At 45.0% G+C, this 25052-nt stretch overlaps 1 protein-coding gene across 1 annotated transcript in view; it reads left to right on the forward strand.

Annotated features, from left to right (window-relative positions):
• GNB1 (G protein subunit beta 1) overlaps window positions 1–25052 on the forward strand; it is a 69045-nt gene that overhangs the window by 35978 nt on the left and 8015 nt on the right. Inside the window, exons 3-9 of the mRNA XM_040427587.1 lie at window positions 1829–1867; window positions 2007–2113; window positions 4012–4075; window positions 15935–16097; window positions 17291–17357; window positions 17638–17839; window positions 20477–20693. Of these exons, the coding sequence (XP_040283521.1) occupies window positions 1829–1867; window positions 2007–2113; window positions 4012–4075; window positions 15935–16097; window positions 17291–17357; window positions 17638–17839; window positions 20477–20693 (859 nt within the window). The remainder of the gene's footprint in view (window positions 1–1828; window positions 1868–2006; window positions 2114–4011; window positions 4076–15934; window positions 16098–17290; window positions 17358–17637; window positions 17840–20476; window positions 20694–25052) is intronic.

Consider the following 25052-nt stretch of genomic DNA (forward strand, 5'->3'; position numbering starts at 1 on the left):
GTCACATCGAAATAGAACTCGCCACCAACCACCTGCCGTCGGAGGAGAGCGGGGAGGCTCCCACACACTAGAGAATTTCTGCCATTATGCATCTAATGCGGTTGGCTACTTACAGAAGAAATGCTTGATGGGGCTTTGTGAGACCATTCCACAGCGGCTCGAGGCTCTCATGTAGCAACCAAGTTGTATGGAGATAGGAGAGGATGGCTATAGATGGTCAAATACCTGCCCAGGAATGAATCACGGCCTGTTTGCTTTATCTCTGTACACATCAGCGTCTCAGAAAGTGAATAGTTCTCGGCCTTCATTAATTCTCGGCTCCTCTAAACAGTTATTAAAAGCTTGGCTCCAGCCCGGACCAGACTTCCTGGACGTCTTTAGTTTAGTGTATCCGTTAAAAGGTCTGTTTTGCAGAAGCTGTGACATGTATTAGTTATGTACATTTTTCATCTTCGTCAAGGTTTTTTTGAACAAAAGTTTTTGCATTACCCTTTACACACAGCGCGCGCTTCTTATTATTCTTACTGAATTTGTTTTAAGAAAGTATTGACAAAATTTCAAGAACAAAAATTCACAAAGTATGTACGTGAATACATAGGAGAGAAGCATAGGCATCCAATAGCCGTGGATATGATTTGACGGAGCAGCATGTATAGTAACGGTTTAGAACACAGTAGGGACTTCTTACTGCGCTTATAGGTGCCGTGCCAATGTTAAAGGGAATCTGTCACCAGATCACTACTTTTTATTTTACTACTGCCCCCGTTTCCCTGCTGTCAGCTCGCAAAGCTGCATTTTTAGGATTGCTGCGCATGCGCTTAGGAGTCCTCTCCATTGTTAGCACAGCGGTCCGGACTGTGTATTGTAGCACCGCTTTGCGAGCTGACATGGGGGGGTGAAAGTGATCTGGACTCCTTTTCTGCAGTACTACTCATATATAACTGCAGATAATAGTCCAAGATCCTGGCGACGGGTTCCCTTTAAGCTTTTCTGGGTATTTGCACATTACTGCAGACTTTTGAAATGCATACATCGATGTAGTAATGTAAGGCTAGATTTGCATCTGGGGCTGGCTGTTATGGGTTGCCAGGTCTCTGCAGGACCCTATTATAGCCAATGGGGTCTGACGGGCAGGCAGAAGTATCCGGCAATGTCAGAGAACTCGGGCAAGCTGTTCTATGCCAAAGGACAGCTGCACGTGCGAAACTAGCGCTACCCCGCTCTTCCTGACGTCTATAATATTAATCTTCAGGCTTTTTTTTACATGACAATCTCTAACAAAGCCAGAACCAGTCCTGTCCCTTATATGGATCCAGAGATCTCCACATTCGTTGCTCTCCTAGTTTTATATCAAGCTGACAGATCAAGGGGCGTGTTTTTTCTGCTGCAGCTGAGGGGCGTGTCCATTCTCTCCCTATCACAGCTCAGGAGGCGTGTCCATGCTCTCCCTATCACAGCTCAGGAGGCAGTTGAAGGATGAAACTGAGCATGTGCGGCCTTCTCAGTGATCAGGTCAAAGAAATAAGGAAAAACTAACAGCAGGTGGCGCGAATTACAGATACATTTTATTGAATAACTCAGTGGCTATGCTACATTTTTAACATGCATTTACAAAAGTATTCAGATCCAGGTGCTGATTTGGAAACCTGTAGAATTTTTTGTTTTTGTGGGACAAGCCCTTTAATCCAATATTGAATGTTGTAAAATTGAAGTCTAAAGTGGTAGAAACTGTAAAGTATCTGAATGCACCCTCAGTACAAAGAACTTTTCTGTGGTTTTCTTGCTGTTCCTTACATAGTTAATCTTTTTTATTTTTTTGCCCTCTCAGGATGCCAGGAAAGCATGTGCAGATGCCACTCTGGCTCAGGTAAGATTTACATTTTTGTCACTTGACATTCATTTTACACATTTTTCGCACCCCTGCATTCCCCCCCTTTTTTATTTTTGTGATTCACTAAAGTAACTAAAAAGATACTTTGTGTTGTGTTTTATTTCTCCTGATTTAGATCACAGCCAATATTGATCCAGTAGGTCGAATTCAGATGCGCACTAGACGTACACTGAGGGGCCACCTCGCGAAAATCTATGCTATGCACTGGGGCACAGATTCCAGGTAGGTGTCTACATCATATAATCTATTGTGCAAAAGCAAAGTGGTGGAGCGTTTGTGGGCTAAACACAGTCTGAGGCTAGTTTTTACATGGCTTCGATCCCCATGAGCCAAAGCAGCAGCAGATCAGAAGGATCTGCGGATCTGCCTTTTGGTGGCAGAAAAAAAAACACCAAAACGCGCAGGAAAGTGCTTGTTATTTTAGCCCTTCCCTGTTGACTGCAGCTGAAATCCACTTGAGAGAACATGTAGTCTTCCAAGCGGAATTGAAATCAGCGGTGGAAACAAACCTTTGAGGTCAGTAGGAAGCAGTTCACCTAGTCTTGTGCTTTTAATTTGATTTAAAACACATACGATGTATATTGACGGTACAATAAGCAGACCTCAAATGGCTTAGGTTCATGGCTCTGATTCTAGTAATATCAGAGAATCCCATTAACCAGCTTCCAGCTCTGTGCAGAGCGCTTATGTATGCAGTTAGATATTAGTAAGTCTTTGTCAACTTTATTCCATATGTTCCTTTTTAAAAAAATATTTAAAAATCATCCATTTCCTTACGGAAATCTACAGACACATTGAAATAGCTTGGTAAATACTTGATTACAACATGTAGCATAGCCTTTTGTGTGTGTGTGTGTTTGTTCAGTTTTTTGCCACCTTCAGAGCTGAAATCTTCCGGCCCGATTACATGCTTCCTCTGTCAGGCACCATAAATTACATCTTTTAGGTTTAGTAATACATGCATGCACCCTACCTTTCAATGATTGCAAGTGACCCTTTCCCATGCTGTATATAAATCAGGGCTTAGGTGTCCACTGGGGGGGTCCAGAGCCAAAAAAGGCTCTGGCGTCTTAATGGCCTCTTCCATCCACTTGATGGACACGGCCACCATGCAGATATCTTATACATGCACTAAGAAATGCACCAGCGCATCTTCATGGTCCTGCTCTTTGAGATCCAGCTGTGGAAGTGCACTATTCCAGTGCTTGCTGGGAATCTACTGCACTATACTTTGGCGCACTTTCATCTCGTTTACTAGCGATGTGGGCACGTGTGCAATAGATTGTTGGATCGGAGTAGAACGTGGCTCATGTTCACTGTGCGGACATAGAGCTGGGATCAGGCAATGGGAGCAGAGGCAGGTTTGGGAATGCAGAGACGCTTATTTGTATAGGGTGGAGGTTTCACACTTTTGGAACATTTTTTTTCAATAACTATAGACAATCCCTACTTTATGACTTACATAGCGGTTTTGAGGGAAAAGCATCCAGGACCTGTCCCCTTTAAGCCTTACATATGCACACTGCCTATATCTATAACGTTTTCTACCTTCTGCCCATATATGTTTTATGTCCTCGTTGAAAATGTTTCTTTCTTAATTCTTGAGCCATGTAAGGCTACTTTCACACTTGCGTTCAGAGAGGATCCGTCTGGTGTCTGCACAGACGGATCCGCTCCTATAATGCAAACGTTTAGATCCGTCTGCATTATAGTTTAGAAAAAATTCTAAGTCTGAAAGTAGCTTCAGACGGATCCGTCCAGACTTTACATTGAAAGTCAATGGGGGACGGATCCGTTTGAAAATTGAGCCATATTGTGTCATCTTCAAAAGGATCCGTCCCCATTGACTTACATTGTAAGTCTGGACGGGTCCTCTTGCTGAGCGGAGGCTGAACGCTGCCAGACTGATGCATTCTGAGCGGATCCGCATCCACTCAGAATGCATTAGTCAGTACGGATGCGTTCGGGGCCGCTTGTGAGCCCCTTCAAACGGAGCTCACAAGCGGAGCCCCGAGCGCTAGTGTGAAAGTAGCCTAAGTAGACCGAAATGCACCCCCAGTGCTGCTTGCTCTTCTTGGCTGCTGATCTTGTGTTTTTGTCCTTTTCTTTTCCCCCTGCAGGCTCCTAGTTAGTGCCTCCCAGGACGGCAAGCTTATCATCTGGGACAGCTACACCACAAACAAGGTGCGTGACAGTAGACTCTGGAGCTTTACATGTACAGGAATAGCACAAGCCTCTTCTCAGGAGCGCCTCTCCTTGCCCCAGACTGCTGCGTCTGTAGATTGTTTATATAGATTTTATAGGGTGCTTCTGTGCAATAAAGGTGACGTGCGTTTATATACTTGCCTTAAGTCTTTCCAAAAGCACACTTAACTCATGAGCGCACATCCTCAGAGACATCAGCAGTGTGAAATATTGTGTCCAGGCACTTCACTTCATCGCTAAGGTGCTGCCACTGTATGCTGGCAGTAATTCATGTTCGGTAGTGAGAATACTTTTCATTACACTTGATAGGAGATAAATATTAGATATGTGGGGTCCTACCACTGGAACCCTCAATGATCACAAGAATGGGGGTCACAAACCCCATGGAGCCCCCCGTGAAATGGACTGAGCGGCTGGTCAGAATGCGCATTGCAGCTCCAGCTATCTCAGGTACTTCCACAGAGAATATTGAACACTGGCGCTCCCATAGAAATCCATGTGGATGGGGGATAACTTTTTGTAACCGGCAAACCCTTTAACCACCTAACTGTTCTGCCGGAGCCAAACTCAGGCGAAAAGTGGAGGGCTGTTATGTCATGAATGGTAGCAGCTAGAAGCCTGCAACTGGACTTGTTTGAAACCTCACATTCCATTCCAGGCTTTTATAAAAGACCAAAATGACAGCATTAGGTCAAGCAACAGAGGAGATATCACTGTTAGAATTCGAGTCTGGAATAATCCCAGGTAAAAATTGCTTTTATTTTCAGCTGCGTTTACTGCCTCCAGGTTTCTATCAGTGCTATCTTCCCATGTCCTGAACATATTGCTGTCATTCTGGTATTGTCTGAAAGCTTGGAATGCCCGCTTTCAAACAATACATATCTCTAGCTGGTACCAAACCAGAGGCATGAGCAGTTAAAGCAGACTTTTCTAGTCCCTACACAGGTCAGGCCATACATGTCTGACAGATGCAGATCCCACCTCTGAGACCCTCGCCTTTCTCTAGGACGGGGTCCCCTCACCACATCACCTGTTTAGAGAAACAGCTGAGCTCATTGTGCTATGCTGTCTCCGTTGCACATTGTTTCTACCGGCCCCATCATAAATCACGTGGAATCAGATTCTTTGGGAACTTTTGCACTGAAGTTTGGACCTTTTACTCCTTTATGGTCTTGTGACGTATCATACCAGTGATAAGTAACCATGCCAGTACAGGAAATGCATCTGGATGGCAGCCACCTTATTTTCCATAGCATTCGGCCATTTCACCCAGCTGGTAGTTTTGTCACTTTCCTGCGCTGATCTGTTTGTTTTCCACCAGTGAATAATTTTACACCGTCGGACCAGGCAGTACTTTACGAGCTTACATCCACATTTGTAGCCACTTATACTTGTCTTTAACAGAAAAAGGGAGGTTTTATTAGATTATTATTTTTTTTCATCCAGATGTCCAGATCTGTGATTCTGTTCCCCTTTAAGCGTGCATGCTATACATTCAGAGATTATAGTGCGGGGTGTCGTGTTTAGAGACCTTCTGATGTCATAGGCGGATTTCTGGCAGGACCGTGGAGCTCCTGGCTTAAATCAGCTCTTTCTGCAGCAGGTCCTTCATGATTTATGCTCCAGGGATCCAGGAAACAAATGCTTGTGTAAACTCCTGGTGTGCAAGGCTCCGACTTCTGGGAACCACAAGTATACCTGCAGTGCTCCGCTTTCTATATGATACTGATCTCAATGTATAGTACAGTGTGTCTCGCCTGGACATTGCTGTCTTGGTTTGCACAGTCGTGATTTAGAAAGGAGGTGTTGGAGAAAGTGGCTCCAGTTGTAATCTGAAGCCTCTTCTACTTCTTGCTCAATGTAGTATTTCTAGATTTGCAACTTTTCTTCCCTTCCTGGTATCAGCGGTTGGGTTACCCGATGGCAGAGTTCCTGACCTCTTTCGTTTGCGGTTTGCAGCTTCTTCCTGTCTCAGTCAACACTTTAGCTCTTAGGAGCTGCCTGCCTAGGCTCATATTTCAGGCTTGGCGTACTGCAGGTTTAGAGGTATGAGGTACGGTTTAATTAACTAGGAGGAGCTTGCTTTTTGTTTTTTAAAGAATCTTTTCTCGTGTCATTTTAGGTCCAAAATTTTAATGGTAGCTTTAGTGATATATTAACCACCTCCGGACCGCCTAACGCAGGATCGCGTTCCGGAGGTGGCAGCGCTGCGCACAGTCACGCATATACGCGTCATCTCGCGATGGCCGAGATTTCCTGTGAACGCGCGCGCGCTCACAGGAACGGAAGGTAAGAGAGTTGATCTCCAGCCTGCCAGCGGCGATCGTTCGCTGGCAGGCTGGAGATGTGTTTTTTTTAACCCCTAACAGGTATATTAGACGCTGTTTTGATAACAGCGTCTAATATACCTGCTACCTGGTCCTCTGGTGGTCCCCTTTGTTTGGATCGACCACCAGAGGACACAGGTAGCTCAGTAAAGTAGCACCAAGCACCACTACACTACACTACACCCCCCCCCCCCCCCCCGTCACTTATTAACCCCTTATTAGCCCCTGATCACCCCATATAGACTCCCTGATCACCCCCCTGTCATTGATCACCCCCCTGTAAAGCTCCATTCAGACGTCCGCATGATTTTTACAGATCCACTGATAGATGGATCGGATCCGCAAAACGCATCCGGACGTCTGAATGAAGCCTTACAGGGGCATGATCAATGACTGTGGTGATCACCCCATATAGACTCCCTGATCACCCCCTGTCATTGATTACCCCCCTGTCATTGATTACCCCCCTGTAAAGCTCCATTCAGACGTCCGCATGATTTTTACGGATCCACTGATAGATGGATCGGATCCGCAAAACGCATCCGGACGTCTGAATGAAGCCTTACAGGGGCATGATCAATGACTGTGGTGATCACCCCCCTGTAAAGCTCCATTCAGATGTCCGCATGATTTTTACGGATGCACTGATAGATGGATCCGATCCGCAAAACGCATCCGGACGTCTGAATGAAGCCTTACAGGGGCATGATCAATGACTGTGGTGATCACCCCATATAGACTCCCTGATCACCCCCCTGTAAAGCTCCATTCAGATGTCCGCATGATTTTTACGGATGCACTGATAGATGGATCCGATCCGCAAAACGCATCCGGACGTCTGAATGAAGCCTTACAGGGGCATGATCAATGACTGTGGTGATCACCCCCCTGTCATTGATCAACCCCCTGTAAAGCTCCATTCAGATGTCCGCATGATTTTTACGGATGCACTGATAGATGGATCGGATCCGCAAAACGCATCCGGACGTCTGAATGAAGCCTTACAGGGGCGTGATCAATGACTGTGGTGATCACCCCATATAGACTCCCTGATCACCCCCCTGTAAAGCTCCATTCAGATGTCCGCATGATTTTTACGGATGCACTGATAGATGGATCGGATCCGCAAAACGCATCCGGACTTCTGAATGAAGCCTTACAGGGGCATGATCAATGACTGTGGTGATCACCCCATATAGACTCCCTGATCACCCCCTGTCATTGATTACCCCCCTGTCATTGATTACCCCCCTGTAAAGCTCCATTCAGACGTCCGCATGATTTTTACGGATGCACTGATAGATGGATCCGATCCGCAAAACGCATCCGGACGTCTGAATGAAGCCTTACAGGGGCATGATCAATGACTGTGGTGATCACCCCATATAGACTCCCTGATCACCCCCCTGTAAAGCTCCATTCAGATGTCCGCATGATTTTTACGGATGCACTGATAGATGGATCCGATCCGCAAAACTCATCCGGACGTCTGAATGAAGCCTTACAGGGGCATGATCAATGACTGTGGTGATCACCCCCCTGTCATTGATTACCCCCCTGTAAAGCTCCATTCAGATGTCCGCATGATTTTTACGGATGCACTGATAGATGGATCGGATCCGCAAAACGCATCCGGACGTCTGAATGAAGCCTTACAGGGGCATGATCAATGACTGTGGTGATCACCCCATATAGACTCCCTGATCACCCCCTGTCATTACCCCCCTGTCATTGATTACCCCCCTGTAAAGCTCCATTCAGACGTCCGCATGATTTTTACGGATCCACTGATAGATGGATCGGATCCGCAAAACGCATCCGGACGTCTGAATGAAGCCTTACAGGGGCATGATCAATGACTGTGGTGATCACCCCATATAGACTCCCTGATCACCCCCCTGTAAAGCTCCATTCAGATGTCCGCATGATTTTTACGGATGCACTGATAGATGGATCGGATCCGCAAAACGCATCCGGACGTCTGAATGAAGCCTTACAGGGGCATGATCAATGACTGTGGTGATCACCCCATATAGACTCCCTGATCACCCCCCTGTAAAGCGCCATTCAGATGTCCGCATGATTTTTACGGATGCACTGATAGATGGATCGGATCCGCAAAACGCATACGGACGTCTGAATGAAGCCTTACAGGGGCGTGATCAATGACTGTGGTGATCACCCCATATAGACTCCCTGATCACCCCCCTGTCATTGATTACCCCCCTGTCATTGATTACCCCCCTGTAAAGCTCCATTCAGACGTCCGCATGATTTTTACGGATCCACTGATAGATGGATCGGATCCGCAAAACGCATACGGACGTCTGAATGAAGCCTTACAGGGGCGTGATCAATGACTGTGGTTATCACCCCATATAGACTCCCTGATCACCCCCCTGTCATTGATCACCCCCCTGTCATTGATCAACCCCCTGTCATTGATCACCCCCCCTGTCATTGATCACCCCCCTGTCATTGATCACCCCTCTGTAAGGCTCCATTCAGACATTTTTTTGGCCCAAGTTAGCGGAATTTTTTTATTTTTTTCTTACAAAGTCTCATATTCCACTAACTTGTGTCAAAAAATAAAATCTCACATGAACTCACCATACCCCTCACGGAAACCAAATGCGTAAAATTTTTTAGACATTTATATTCCAGACTTCTTCTCACGCTTTAGGGCCCCTAGAATGCCAGGGCAGTATAAATACCCCACATGTGACCCCATTTCGGAAAGAAGACACCCCCAGGTATTCCGTGAGGGGCATATTGAGTCCATGAAAGATTGAAATTTTTGTCCCAAGTTAGCGGAACGGGAGACTTTGTGAGAAAAAAATTAAAAATATCAATTTCCGCTAACTTGTGCCAAAAAAAAAAAATTTCTATGAACTCGCCATGCCCCTCATTGAATACCTTGGGGTGTCTTCTTTCCAAAATGGGGTCACATGTGGGGTATTTATACTGCCCTGGCATTCTAGGGGCCCCAAAGCGTGAGAAGAAGTCTGGTATCCAAATGTCTAAAAATGCCCTCCTAAAAGGAATTTGGGCCCCTTTGCGCATCTAGGCTGCAAAAAAGTGTCACACATCTGGTATCTCCGTACTCAGGAGAAGGTGGGGAATGTGTTTTGGGGTGTCATTTTACATATACCCATGCTGGGTGAGAGAAATATCTTGGCAAAAGACAACTTTTCCCATTTTTTTATACAAAGTTGGCATTTGACCAAGATATTTATCTCACCCAGCATGGGTATATGTAAAAAGACACCCCAAAACACATTCCCCACCTTCTCCTGAGTACGGAGATACCAGATGTGTGACACTTTTTTGCAGCCTAGGTGGGCAAAGGGGCCCATATTACAAAGAGCACCTTTCGGATTTCACAGGTCATTTTTTACAAAATTTGATTTCAAACTCCTTACCACACATTTGGGCCCCTAAAATGCCAGGGCAGTATAACTACCCCACAAGTGACCCCATTTTGGAAAGAAGAGACCCCAAGGTATTTCGTGATGGGCATAGTGAGTTCATAGAAGTTTTTATTTTTTGTCACAAGTTAGTGGAATATGAGACTTTGTAAGAAAAAAAAAAATCATCATTTTCCGCTAACTTGTGACAAAAAATAAAAAGTTCTATGAACTCACTATGCCCATCAGCGAATACCTTAGGGTGTGTACTTTCCGAAATGGGGTCATTTGTGGGGTGTTTGTACTGTCTGGGCATTGTAGAACCTCAGGAAACATGACAGGTGCTCAGAAAGTCAGAGCTGCTTCAAAAAGCGGAAATTCACATTTTTGTACCATAGTTTGTAAACGCTATAACTTTTACCCAAACCATTTTTTTTTACCCAAACATTTTTTTTTTATCAAAGACATGTAGAACTATAAATTTAGAGCAAAATTTCTATATGGATCTCGTTTTTTTTTGCAAAATTTTACAACTGAAAGTGAAAAATGTCATTTTTTTGCAAAAAAATCGTTAAATTTCGATTAATAACAAAAAAAGTAAAAATGTCAGCAGCAATGAAATACCACCAAATGAAAGCTCTATTAGTGAGAAGAAAAGGAGGTAAAATTCATTTGGGTGGCAAGTTGCATGACCGAGCAATAAACGGTGAAAGTAGTGTAGGTCAGAAGTGTAAAAAGTGGCCTGGTCTTTCAGGGTGTTTAAGCACTGGGGGCTGAGGTGGTTAAGAAATGTAATCAAAGTAGGCGGATCTTAGTTTTTCTGGCACAGCATTAAAGGGAACCTGTCATCTGTCTCACTGAGGGCAGCATAAAATAGTGACAGAAATGCTGATTTCAGCGGTGTGTCACTCATGAGCTAAAAGTATGTGGTTGCTGAGAACCAGCCTCATAATCACTGCAGCCCAGGCCTTGAAAAGAGTCCTGGTTATTCCTAATCTCCTGCTCCCCCCGACCATCTGCTGATGATTGGCAGTTCTCTCCTAGAGAGAAAGGCAGAAAACTAGGTAGAAGACGGTCAGTCATCAGCAGGTGGGCAGGGAGAGCAGGAGATTATGAATAACCATGACTCTTTTCCAGGCCCAGTCTGAAATGATTGATGTTGGTTCTCGGCAACCACTTACTTTTAAATGATAGACCGCTGAAATCAACTCGCCTGTCTCTACTTTATGCTGCTGTTAAGTTAATATGGGAAGCATAAAGTTGATGACAGGTCCCATTTAAATAGGTTTTCCAAGAATTTATAACTGTCATCATTAGTATCTAAGTATCTGATAAATCCAAAGTCGATTCGTTCAAATACTTACATTTTAATGCTGTATCTGTACAGCATTAACGTTCGTTTTGTCCGAAGTCGCTTGAGACTGTGGTTAATTCCTACTGTTTTCCTATGTGCGTATTGAAAAACAATTTAAAATCGAAATCTGAACTGGGCTTTGGTACCGAGCAACGAGCCAGTACCAAAGCCCAGTTTGGGTAGTTATTTAAAATTGTTTTTTAATACGCAGAAAGGAATACAGTAGGAATTAACCACAGTCTCGCACGACTTTGGGCAAAACTAACTTTGGCTCCACGGAGTCAATACAGAAGGATTGATTCGCTCAAGCCCACCCAGGACCCTCACCGATTAGCTGTTTGAGAAGGCATAGGCCCCTGCCTTCTCTGTGCTCACCAAGTACAGCGCCGTACATTATGTAGTGGCAGTGCTTGGTATCACAACTCAGCCCGATTCACTTCTATGGGGCTGAGCTGTGCCTAGGCCACGTGACCGATGATTGTAACATCACTGGCCTAGGAAAATCCGAGAGAAGGCCATGGCCCTACTGCGAACACTGGTACCATCTCAAACAGCTGATCAGCGGGAGTCTTGGCCGTCAGACCCACACCGATCAGATACTGATGACCTATCCATCATAGGGGTTTTCCAGGATTTTACTATTGATGGCTTATCCTCAGGATCTGATTGGTGGGGGTCTGACACCCCGCACTCCCACTGATTAGTTGTTATGCCGTTTCGGCACCAGAAGTCTGCACCAGAACTGTCGACTTAACAGCGGAAGGCAGGCGTAGTTCCATCATCAATGCTCACCCGAAACAGCTGATGGACCACCATATTACTAGCCTACCCTGAGGATAGGCCATCCGTAGTAGTAGTGTCCTAAAATACACCTTCTACATAGATTTACAAATGAATATGCTGGCTACCTGCAGCCTCCACTAGAGCTAATTGCATACTGTCTAATTGAGTTCAGTGTATAAACAGTAAGCAAGACGCTCTTGAGCTCCCTCTACTGGTGCCAGCAGGTAGCTACAAAGTTACTGGTGGTCAAGATTTAAACTCTGTCCATATCCATTGAATGGGGGTCCCAGGTCCCCCTGTATGAATAACGGCAGTTGAGCATGCACATTCATCTCTATGGGACTTCCAGAGATGGCAGAGCACTGTACTTTATCTCTGGCAGTTTCACAGATAGTTAATGGTACCAATGCTACATGCTTGATGCATCACACAGGGGTACACAGGACCTCTGTTCTCGTTGTTGTGGAGGGTACAAAAAAAAAATGTATCAAGGAGCACGTGATGTGTCGATACCGAAAGATTCCTTCAAGTAGAACGCTGCTTCTTGTGAGGCCTGCAGTGTTTTCAGTACTGTTATGGCAATGTTCCTAGAAATTCTGTGGTGTAAACATACGTAGAGTTAATGAAGTCTGTCCCCCTGTCTGTATGCAGAGTGCCTACTCCGGATTTATTTTTCGCAACCTTTTTATTACAGAAAGGCTGTTTTGAAGGAGGGCTCAAAAACCAAATGCATGGAGACTCGATCTGAAAACTACATTGTACAAAGTGCAGATTACTAACTACAGTTCTATAAACGTCACTACTTTCTGCTAAAAAAAACCTTCACAGACAAAGATGAATCTAAGAAAACCCATCAAACCTCTTCATTATGTCTCCTAATATTAAAGGGGTTGCCCCAAAATGTAGAGTATCCACAGGACTGCAGGGACTCCCACAGTTCACAACTGCCAAAGAGGCGTGCAGATTACAGCTCTCGGTAATCTCCGGCCGAGATTGTATGTCAACTCATTCATACAAAGGGGACACTCGCCTCCATTCATGTGAGCGGTGGGGGTTCTAGATCCGCACTGACCTGACTCATCGTCTAGCCTGTGGTTAGTTGTTCAGTTTGAATCTTGGGACAATTCCTTTAACTATTAATGTTGGTTTATACAGTGAGGTTTAGTAGGAGATTGCAGATATAAGGAGCCTGCAAAAAAAAAAAAAAACTTGAGTCCCTTAAATGAAAACTTAATTGGCATTATTGACTGGCCGACTCACTGAATCATTACCCTCCATAACATGTGTTGTCTCCACTATGAACATATCCATATTATATATGGAGGATAGATTTTTGCCGTTCAAAAATGTTAAGAGGAGTCTGTCAGCAGTTTTTTCCGTACTAAACTGCTGACAGCTCTCAGTAGGCCTTGGGGACAGCAGGGCACGCATACCTTTTTGTGGAGCTTTTATTATCAGGAGTAGTGTGAATATGAAGATTTAGCCTGCTAGGTTCTGCTGCCAGTGCCTGGTAGGCGGAGCTTCACTGAAGTGCTCTCTGCATTGAGCTGCTTCACAGCCCCTCCCATCTTTTCTGTGACAACTTTAACGGTATCCTGGTTGGATGCTACAGCAGAGGGGGAGGGGCTGTGAAGGAGCTTGGTGTAGCATGAACTTCAAAGTAAAGCTCTGCCTCCTGGGCTCTTAAAGGGGTTGGCCGCTCTATACTATTGATCACCTATCCACAGGATAGGTCATCAATATCAGATCGGCAGGGGTCTAACTCCTGGCAACCTGCCGATCTGCTGTTTGAAGAGAAGGCAGTGCCCATACAAGTGCTGCCTTCTCTGCTCTATCTGCTCACCACAGCAATTGCAGTGGTGGGCAGGTGTACTTACAAGTATGGTGTCCTCATTCACTTCTATAGGAAGGTTCTGTCTGTTCAAATGAATTGGAAGGAGCCATTGGCTAGTTGGGCATTTACATTGCTTAAAATTGGCTCTCCTTCATGTCCAGGTTATGTATATTCACTTTGTATTTAGTGTAAAGAAGATGCAAACCAAAGTATGTGTACACCAATGATGCCAACTGGATATCTATATGTACCCACTACTAATGAGAATCCCATCTCCATAAAGTAACGCCCACCAATTGGGGGACACGGACCATTTGGTACCAAATTCTGGTGCATATAAGCGCAATGTGGACCTACAAACAACTGCACCAGAAAACACCAGTATCCTAAAATATGAATCTTTATTAACAAAATACTAAAAACATATATCATATTAGAGTGTGCAAAGATGGAGCCGACCTCACCGGAGTAGGGGACCCAAACACATAGTACAATTCACCATAGGCATATAAGGCAAGATAAAGATAGGGTTGCATTGTAGCTAGAGAGAATCCATATCAATGGACAGTAAATATCGGGGCCCCAGTATCATACAAATACCTCACCGTGTTCCCAATCCTGCCACATACAATAGCCAGAATCTTACAAATAATATATTTTGTACTTTTAGTATATATTGGAAATGGATATCAGGGATTATTTTTTTGTCATGAATTTTCCTTCACCACTTTTGTATTTAAAGGGTTATTCCCATCTAGGACATTAGGGGCATATTGCTAAGATATGCCCTCAGTATCTGATAGTGGCGGCTCCCACCTTTGGGACCCGCATTTATGCCTAGAACGGAGCCTGCAAAGTGCCGGAGGGCGCAATGCACATGCACAGCTGTCCTCCATTAATTCCTAAATGGATTGACGAAAATAGCTGAGTGGTGAGCTTGGCTATTTTCAGAAGTCCTATTGTAATGAATCGAAGCACACAGGGCAAACGCGATCACCGCTCTATTCGTTTCTATCGGGCTGATGGAAATAGCTGAGCGGCACGCCTGGCTTTGTAAATTACTCCTAAAGGAATGACTGGAGGGCGGCTGCGCATGCGCAGTGCCCTCTATGACACTTTGTGGGCTCCGTTAGGTATGGGTCCCAGAGGGGTCTCTTCCTGCTCGCCATAGACATAATAGCAGAGAGCAGGAAGAGCGAAGGGAGGCGGTACACCTGCACTGTGCGCGCCTTCCCTTCGTACAGCTAGTTGGCGGGGGTGCGCCAATCTGATATTGAAGACCTATCATGAGGATAGGTCATCAATAGAGCCGAGTGACTTTCCGCTTATGAAATTCATTCGCACTTGGTTTGGTGGTAAAATGTGAATTGCATTATGGATTCCGTTACCACGGACCATAACGCAATTCTATGAACGAATGCCTTTAGAAACATTCCGTTATTCGTTCCGTCATAATAGAAGTCTATGGGCTGCAAAATGCATCCGTCCTTTCGTTTCCGATAAGCAGGAGAGTCCTCTCCTGCATAACTGAAACGGAACGGATCCGTTTTGCAGCCCATAGACTTCTATTATGATGGAACGAATAACGGAATGTTTCTAAAGGCATTCGTTCATAGAATTGCGTTATGGTCCGTGGTATCCGTTACACAATTCACATTTTACCACCAAACCAAGTGTGAACAAATTTCAAAACATGAAATTTACTTATCTTTAGTCATCAATATTTAAAGCCCGGAGAACCCCTTTAAAGTGTAACATTCGTTTTGGTTTAAAAAAAAAATCTGTCTTCAGCATTTTGCGTCGCACTGAAGACGCCTGTGTGTAACAAGTTATAAAGGCAGGGTGCTGGGCATAGTCGGGGTCTGAGGAGTGACCGGAGACTGCTGGAACACACGGGCATCTTCTGAAGACATTCTCCTTAGCAGCGTTCAGTTACAGCTCTGCTAAGAAGACTCTTTACCCCCTGTTTTCTAGTAAAAAGAAATATTTTTCCCTAATAAAGTATATTACAAAAATGTTGATCATCCCTGTCCCTGCATAATATTTAATAATAAAATGAAACTACTAACACCTTTAAATCTACGGCAAAAAAACAGACTGAACCGTTAATGTGTGTGATGTTTCCCATTACAGGTTCATGCAATCCCCTTGCGTTCTTCTTGGGTGATGACATGTGCTTATGCGCCATCCGGAAACTACGTGGCTTGCGGTGGTCTTGATAACATTTGTTCGATTTACAACCTGAAAACCCGTGAAGGAAATGTAAGAGTGAGCCGCGAGCTGGCCGGTCACACAGGTGAGTGCTGGAGGCTTTACCAGCTCCATAGACTTCAGGGGGTCATTTAGTTTTGGGCACTCTGACATGGAAAACTTACAAATGAAGTATTGGTTTAATGGTGTTTGTGGAAATCAGTTAGCATCAGAAGTAATAAACTGTCCCCAGGTTCACCCAGGTATTTTTCACCTGAGTGCGGACCCCGGGCTCTAGTGCGCATGCGCCGGTGACTGGGCTAGACGGGGTGATGCAGGATGCCTGGTCCTGTCCATCTGACTGCAAAAGGGGGAGTTGGGGATATTGACCTGAATGACAACCCCAGGGTCTAGTGTGCATGCACCAATGAAGGCCAGGCAGAATGAAACAGGATGCCCGATCCTGTCAATCAGACTGCAAAGGGGGGAGCTTTGACGCAGAAGGAGGGGATCCTTCGTGTACTGAGGGTAGCAGCAGGACCTTGGTGCAGGGAACAAGTTGTTTGCATATTGTAAACTTAACACTCTGCACTCAGGTGAGGAATAAATCTGTAAACCTGGGTAGTTTATGAACAATGCTGACTCTATTTAAGGGCTCTTTCACACGAGCGGATCCTGTGCGGGTAATCCGCTGCGTGAAAGAGCCAAGCCCCGTTCTGGACAGCAGAGACATGGAGCAATAACATGATAACGCTCTTTGACTCTTTGTGACCTTTTTGCTACAAAATCACAGTGACACCTTTTTTATCTCAGTGTGATTTTGTGGTAAAAAGGTCACAGAGAAGCAAAGAGCATTATCAATCATGTTAATGATCCATGTCTCTGCTGTCCAGAACGGGGCTTGGCTCTCTTTCACGCAGCAGATTTACCCGCACGGCATCCGCTCGTGTGAAAGAGCCCTACCTATTCTAGTTCCTTTGAATGTAAAGTGGAAAGAGATTTATAGCTTCTTTTAATAATGGAAGACGAGTAAATGGGCCTGTACTGCAATTCCAAGCACAGCCACTGTATAATGTACGACGCGGTGCTGCTTGTTCTATGAGGAAGCTTCATTACTCATTGAGCAGAGCAGACTCTTCAAACAACTTATCGATAGGAGTCGGACCCCCACCCATCTGATATTGATGAGTTTAGGTCATCAATATTGTGCTCCCTGCAAACCTCTTCAAAGTGAATGGGGCTGAGCTGTAGTACTGGCCACAACTACCGGGTTAAACCGTTTTGTGTTTTTCTTTTTAGGCTACCTGTCCTGCTGCCGTTTTCTGGATGATAACCAAATAATTACCAGCTCTGGAGATACCACTTGGTTAGTATGCTATCTATTATGTATGTAGTGTGCTTAGGCGGTGGTCTTGCTGTTTCATCCTCCCCAGATTTGCCAGTCCCCATGCAGAAGAAGAAATGTATTACTTTTCTTAATGTCCCTGCATGTTGACCGGATGTGGGACTGGATTACAGGACACCCACTTGTCTAGTTGTCGGAGGTTTAGATGTTTGTGTAGGAGGCTACATGGAAATGGTTATATGTAAAGAAACCAATCTGGTCCGCACTCAGTACTATGTATCTCCTTCTCCCTTGTGTGCAGCGCCCTTTGGGATATTGAAACTGGCCAGCAGACGACCACCTTTACTGGACACACTGGGGATGTAATGAGCCTGTCCCTTGCTCCAGATTCCAGGTGCTTTGTGTCTGGGGCCTGCGACGCCTCAGCCAAACTGTGGGATATCCGAGAAGGGATGTGTCGACAGACCTTCACCGGCCATGAGTCTGACATCAATGCTATCTGTGTAAGTATTTCTGTGTGTACCAATGGTGGAAAGTTTTGTGCTCTGTAAAAATGTTTTATTTCAGCCGAAACAATGATTGAAAAAAACAGACACTTGGGTCCTTTTAGGCTACTTTCACACTAGCGTTCGGGGCTCCGCTTGTGAGCTCCGTTTGAAGGGGCTCACAAGCGGCCCCGAACGCATCCGTCCAGCCCTAATGCATTCTGAGTGGATGCGGATCCGCTCAGAATGCATCAGTCTGGCAGCGTTCAGCCTCCGCTCCGCTCAGCAGGCGGACACCTGAACGCTGCTTGCAGCGTTCGGGTGTCCGCCTGGCCGTGCGGAGGCAAGCGGATCCGTCCAGACTTACAATGTAAGTCAATGGGGACGGATCCGTTTGAAGATGACACTATATGGCTCAATCTTCAAACGGATCCGCCCCCATTGACTTTCAATGTAAAGTCTGGACAGATCCGTTCAGGCTACTTTCACACTTAGAAATTTTTCCAAGTTATAATGCAGACGGATCTGTTCTGAACGGATGCAAACGTCTGCATTATAGGAGCGGATCCGTCTGAGCAGACATCAGACGGACCCGCTCCGAACGCTAGTGTAAAAAGTAGCCTTACCTGTGCACGGGGAATGAAGCAGGCGCTCATAACTGTCAGATCATCAGCGGAGATTAAGGCAGCTTTTACATGCAACAATCAATACAGAGATCATTTGTCCCTGTAGAAAGATCATTATTCCTGTGCTGTAGATCGTTGTTCCTATCCATCAGATCGTATGGTCTAAACAATGATTTTTTTTCTGTACCAGCAGAACGACCTGATTACCTGATGAACAAGCATTTTACACAGGCAGATTATCAGGAATGAGTGTTTATACACGTGCTCCTCCCAATAATCTGCCCGATCATCTGTACATGTAAAAGGACGCTGTATTACACAGGCCGATTGATGAAGCGATTGCCGGGAGGGAAACACCCCTTCCCGGCAATCGCCTGCTCGCTAGTGGAGGAGACCGCTGCTATTACATGCAGCGATCTCTGCAGCATGGGGAGAAGCGATCGCTATGCCATCACTCGCCCCCATGCTGTATAGTGGTTTGCCGGCGGCAGATTGTAATTAGGCAGCGCGATCTGCCAATGGCAAACAATGATTTTTAAGTGTGCTTAAAAATCGCAATTGCCCAATGAACAAGCGTTTGCTCGTTTATTGGGTAATCTATGGCAGTATTACACTGCAAGATGATCTCTGACAAGCGTTCATCTGCCGAAAAATCGGCCAGTGTAATACAGCCTTTAGGCTTCTTTTATAGATTGTGTTGGGTTGGTTTTGAATGCATGAAAAGTGCACTGCAAACAAAAGACTTGATTCCTCTCACCTCCTTTTTCCAAGAGAAATATCCCCATGATTGTCCTGTCACTTTGTGACTACGATAAAGAAAGCTGCCCGTAACTAAAGCAGGCCGCTGTAATGGGTGTTAGTGGGCCGCCAGAGTGTAGTGTGACTATTACATAATTATATTATCCGTCCATCCAGTTCAGCCTGGTATCCTGCAAAGTTGATCCAGAAGGCAAAAAAACTAATTAGGGAGAATCCCGTTTTCCTTGTATTAGAGAAATATATTTCTTCTCAAATCCGATCAGAATAACTCCCTGGATCAACTACCCTTCTCCAGAAATCTAGTAACTATAGCCTGTAATATTATTACACTCCGAAATACATCCAGGCCCCTCTTGCACACTTTGTGAACTCACCATCACCACCTCTTCAGTTCCATAGTCTCACTGCTCTTACCGTAAAGAATCCTCTTCTATGTTTTTGTACAAAACTTCTTTCCTCCAGGCGCAGAGGATGTCCCCTCGTCAGTCCTGGGGATAAATGGATGATGGGAGTGATCCCTGTACAGGCCCCTGATATATTTATACAATGTGTTAGATCTCCTTTCAGACCTTTATTTTTTTTCTGACTTTTTTTTTTTTTTATCTTTCTGGGTTCTGTAGTCCACCCATTTGATTTATTGCCCGCCTTGAACAGGGGCCCAAAATTGTACGCAATACTGCATGTGTGGTCTGACTAGAGATTTGTCAAGTGGTAGAACTGTGTTCCCTCCCTGTGCATCCATGACCCTTTTGATGCACCCTTTTAATCTGATAAACCACTGCATTGGCCAAGCCTTAAAGGGGTTGTCCACTTTCCCATATTGATGACGTATCCTATCTGCTGTTTGAAGAGACCGCAGCAGTCGGATGAGCGCTGCCTTCTCTTCACGGCCTCCCTGCATGCCGTTGACATTGCAGCGGCGGTGCAGTGTAATAACTGCTTTGTCCCGCTTTAGTGTGAATGGGACAGAGGAGCAGTAACTACACTGCACGGCCACTGCAATGTTGACACCGTGCATGTCAACAGCAAAGAGAACGCAGCGCTTATACTATCGCTACTGTGTCTTCAAACAGCTGATCCATGGGGTGCCAGGAGTCGGACTCCCAACAGTGTGATATTGATGACCTATCCTGAGGCCACCAATATAGGACAGCCCCTTTAATGTATTGTACATCCGCTTGTGTATTTAAGTCAAGCCTGGAAGTTGGAAATACTTTTTTTTTTTTTCCCCCCTTGGTTCATTTTCATTCTCTTAATCTTTCTCTTTCAGTTCTTCCCCAATGGCAATGCTTTTGCCACTGGCTCAGATGATGCCACATGCAGGCTTTTTGACCTTCGTGCAGACCAGGAGCTGATGGTTTACTCTCATGACAATATCATTTGTGGCATCACCTCAGTAGCATTCTCAAAGAGCGGTCGCCTCCTTTTAGCCGGTTATGACGATTTCAATTGCAATGTCTGGGACACACTCAAGGCTGACAGAGCAGGTATAAAGATATAGTTATCTTCATTTTTCTATACCGCCTGAAGTTAGTACTGCTGATATATTGCCAGTCTGTCTTCTACACCCATGCAGCATGTATATTGCTTGATTTAGTTGCTATGTCTTAGTGTTAGGGCTCATTCACATGACCGTATGAGTCTGCATCCGTTCCGCAATTTTGCAGAACGGGTGTGGACCCATTAATTTCAATGTGGCCCGCAAAAGATACAGACAGCACACCGTGGGCTGTCCGCATCTGTTCCGTTCCGCTGCCCCACAAAAAAGATAGCATGTCCTATTCTTATGCGGACAGGAATAGGCATTTCTATCATAGTGCCGACCATGCGCCGTCGGCAAAATGCGGAACGCACACGGCCAGTCCACAAAATCTACAAAACGCCATGGTCATGCGAATGAGCTCGTAAATATTTCCTTTCTCCAGAATTTCAGGCACTGGAACTAGACGACTGTGTTCACTGTATAGTTGCTGGACTTCGTTACCACAGCGCTGCTCCCATTAAAGTCAATGGGAGCAGTACTGCAGCAATCAAGCCTCGCCCTTAGGCCGAATGCACATGGCGGTGTTTCACGGCCGAGAGCGGTCCGTGGTATGCCGGGCTGGATTCCTGTTCAGAGCAGGAGCGCACGGCGTCATTGGTTTCTGTGATGCCGTGCGCCTCATGTCGCCGCTGCACTACAGTAATACATTATACGAGTGTATTACTGTAGTGCAGCGACGGCATGAAGAGCACGGCGTCATAGCAACTAATGACGCCGTGCGCTCCTGCTCTGAACAGGAATCCAGCCCGGCATACCACGGACCGTTCTCTGCCACGAAACACGGCCGTGTGCATTCGGCCTTACAGTGGACTGAGCTGTGTGCCTCCTGTGCTGATCGTCAGACCCTGCTGATCTGATTGATAACTTTAGACTACCCAACTTGGCAGGCAATTATCTGAAACGAACTATTCCTTCCTGATAATTGCCTGCTAGTCAGTAAAGTAAAGAGCTGCATTTCCATGCAGCAATAAACTCCACTGTACTGTGTGGGGATGAGCAATGGTTGCTGCGATCGCGCTTCCTCATACGGACACAGCGTGATCTCCTGCCCAGAAACAATTTAATGTGCTGCATAAAAGATCATTTCACACTTTGAAGGGTTTTGCTCACTCATCAGGTGATCAACAGCAGATTTACATAGGCCTATTATTGGGAACTAGCATTCATAGTAAGTCGTTAACCGCCTCAGGACCGCCATACGCAGGATTGTTATTCCTCCTGGACGCGCCGGCGCGTTCACAGGAACCGAAGGTAAACGAGTGGATCTGTAGCCTGCCAGCGGCGATCGTTCGCTGGCAGGGTGTAGATGCGATTTTTTTTTTTTTTTTTTTTTACCCCTGAAGGGTATATTAGACGATGTTTTGATAACAGCGTCTAATATACCTGGTCCTCTGGTGGTCCCTTTTGCTTGGATCGACCACCAGAGGACACAGGCAGCTCTGTAAAGTAGCACCAAACACCACTACACTACACACACCCCCCCCCCTGTCACTTATTAACCCCTGATCACCCCATATAGACTCCCTGATCACCCCCTGTCATTGATCACCCCCCTGTAAGGCTCCATTCAGACGTCCATATGTGTTTTGCGGATCCGCACATTGCCAGAACTATATAGAAAATGCCTTTTCTTGTCCGCAATTGCGAACAAGAATAGGACATGTTCTATAGGCTCTACAAAAAACGCAGTGTTGGCCCGATCAGGCCTGATCTTGTGCGCACATTTGCGTTCAGTCCGCCCCACCGCAGTGCCAGAATTTATTTTTTTCTGATCACTGCAAAAACACCGTAAAATCGCTGCGGCGCTATAAAAAGATCACTTTTGAGGGGCATGGCGAGTTCATAAAAGATTTTTATAATTTTTTTTTTAATTTTTTTGCACAAGTTAGCACAAATTGTAAGAAAAAAAAAAAGTCTCATATTCCACTAACTTGTGACAAAAAATAAAATCTCACATGAACTCACCATACCCCTCACGGAATCCAAATGCGTAAAAATTTAGACATTTATATTTCAGACTTCTTCTCACGCTTTAGGGCCCCTAAAATGCCAGGGAAGTATAAATACCCCACATGTGACCCCATTTCGGAAAGAAGACACCCCAAGGTATTCGCTGAGGGGCATATTGAGTCCATGAAAGATTGAACTTTTTGTCACAAGTATGCGGAAAGGGAGACTTTGTGAGAGAAAAAAATCAATTTCCGCTAACTTGTGCCAAAAAAAAAAAAACTTCTATGAACTCGCCATGCCCCTCACGGAATACCTTGGGGTGTCTTCTTTCCAATATGGGGTCACGTGGGGTATTTATACTGCCCTGGCATTTTAGGGGCCCTAAAGCGTGAGAAGAAGTCTAGAATCCAAATGTCTAAAAATGCCCTCCTAAAAGGAATTTGAGCCCCTTTGCGCACCTAGGCTGAAAAAAAGTGTCACACATGTGGTATTGCCGTACTCAGGAGAAGTAGGGCAATGTGTCATTTTACACATACCCATGCTGGGTGAGAGAAATATCTCTCAAATGACTACTTTGTATAAAAGAAATGGGAAAAGTTGACTTTTAGAGAGATTTCTCTCACCCAGCATGGGTATATGTAAAAATACACCCCAAAACACATTGCCCTACTTCTCCTGAGTACGGCGATAGCACATGTGTGACACTTTTTTGCAGCCTAGGTGCACAAAGGGGCCCAAGTTCTAAAGAGCACCTTTAGGATTTCACAGGGCATTTTTTACGCATTTGGATTCCAAATTACTTCTCACGCTTTAGGTCCCCTAAAATGCCAGGGCAGTATAAATACCCCATTTTGGAAAGAAGACACCCCAAGGTATTTCGTGATGGGCATAGTGAGTTCATGGAAGTTTTTATTTTTTTGTCACAAGTTAGTGAAATATGAGACTTTGTAAGAAAAAAATAAATAAATCATTTTCCGCTAACTTATGACAAAAAATTAAAACTTCTATGAACTCACTATGCCCATCAGCGAATACCTTAGGGTGTCTACTTTCCGAAATGGCGTCATTTGTGGGGTGTTTCTACTGTCTGGGCATTGTACAACCTCAGGAAACATGACAGGTGCTCAGAAAGTCAGAGCTGCTTCAAAATGCAGAAATTCACATTTTTGTACCATAGTTTGTAAACGCTATAACTTTTACCCAAACCAATAAATATACACTTATTGCATTTTTTTTTTTTTATCAAAGACATGTAGAACAATAAATTTAGAGAAAAATTTATATAGAAATGTAGTTTTATTTGAAAAATTTTACAACCGAAAGTGAAAAATTTCATTTTTTTGCAAAAATTTCGGTAAATTTCAATTAATATCAAAAAAAGTTAAAATGTCAGCAGCAATGAAATACCACCAAATGAAAGCTCTATTAGTGAGAAGAAAAGGAGGTAAAAATTCATTTGGGTGGTAAGTTGTATGACCGAGCAATAAACGGTGAAAGTAGTGTAGTGCAGAAGTGTAAAAAGTGGCCTGGTCATTAAGGGTGTTTAAGCTAGGGGGGCTGAAGTGGTTAACAGTAATCTGCCTGAAAATTGGGCCGTGTAAGTTCATCTTAAGTCCCGGAAAACGCCTTGAAGCTCTTTTCTGTATACCCTAGTAGGGCATATGTATGGCATAGAGGGGACTGCTTGTCTCTAGGACTTAGAGCTCTAGTGGTCTCTGCATGACTCGGTGGGTGCAATGTAAGGCTGAGTTCACACTTCAGATATTTGATCAGTTATTTCCATCGGTTATTGTGAGCCAAAACCAGGTGTGGGTCAAAAACATAGAACAGGAGCAGATCTTTCCATTATACCTTATGTCTGAGTAGGCTTCACGACTGGTTTTGTCTCACAATGACTGATGTAAATAACTGAAGTGTGAACCCGGCCTAATACTACATGTGCTAATGCTAGAATAACATTGGAGACTTCTGAGAGTATTGTACTTGTGATCTGCGGAGTACACAGGTAAAATAACGTTAGGGCTTTTCCAGTCCTTAGAATACTGATGGACTATCCTCAGGATAGGTCATCAATATCAGGTCAGTGGGGGTTTCTGGCTGGTGTCGGAGACTATACAGCGGATGGAAGTCTTTGTCTACTGTGTAGCTTCTGGCGCCGGCATACTGCAGCTCAGCTCCCATTCCCTTGAGAGGGGGCAGATCTGTACTATTCCAGCACAGGGACTACACAGTGAACGGAGCCTTCTGCCAGCGGCTGCCCCAAACAGCTGATTGATGGGGTGGGTCATACTTGCTGATCTGATGACCTATCCAGAAAAGAGTCCTGGAAAAGCCCTTTAAAGGGGACTGTCAT

Source organism: Bufo bufo, chromosome 1 (genome assembly GCF_905171765.1).
Source record: "Bufo bufo chromosome 1, aBufBuf1.1, whole genome shotgun sequence".
Lineage (NCBI taxonomy): Eukaryota > Metazoa > Chordata > Amphibia > Anura > Bufonidae > Bufo > Bufo bufo.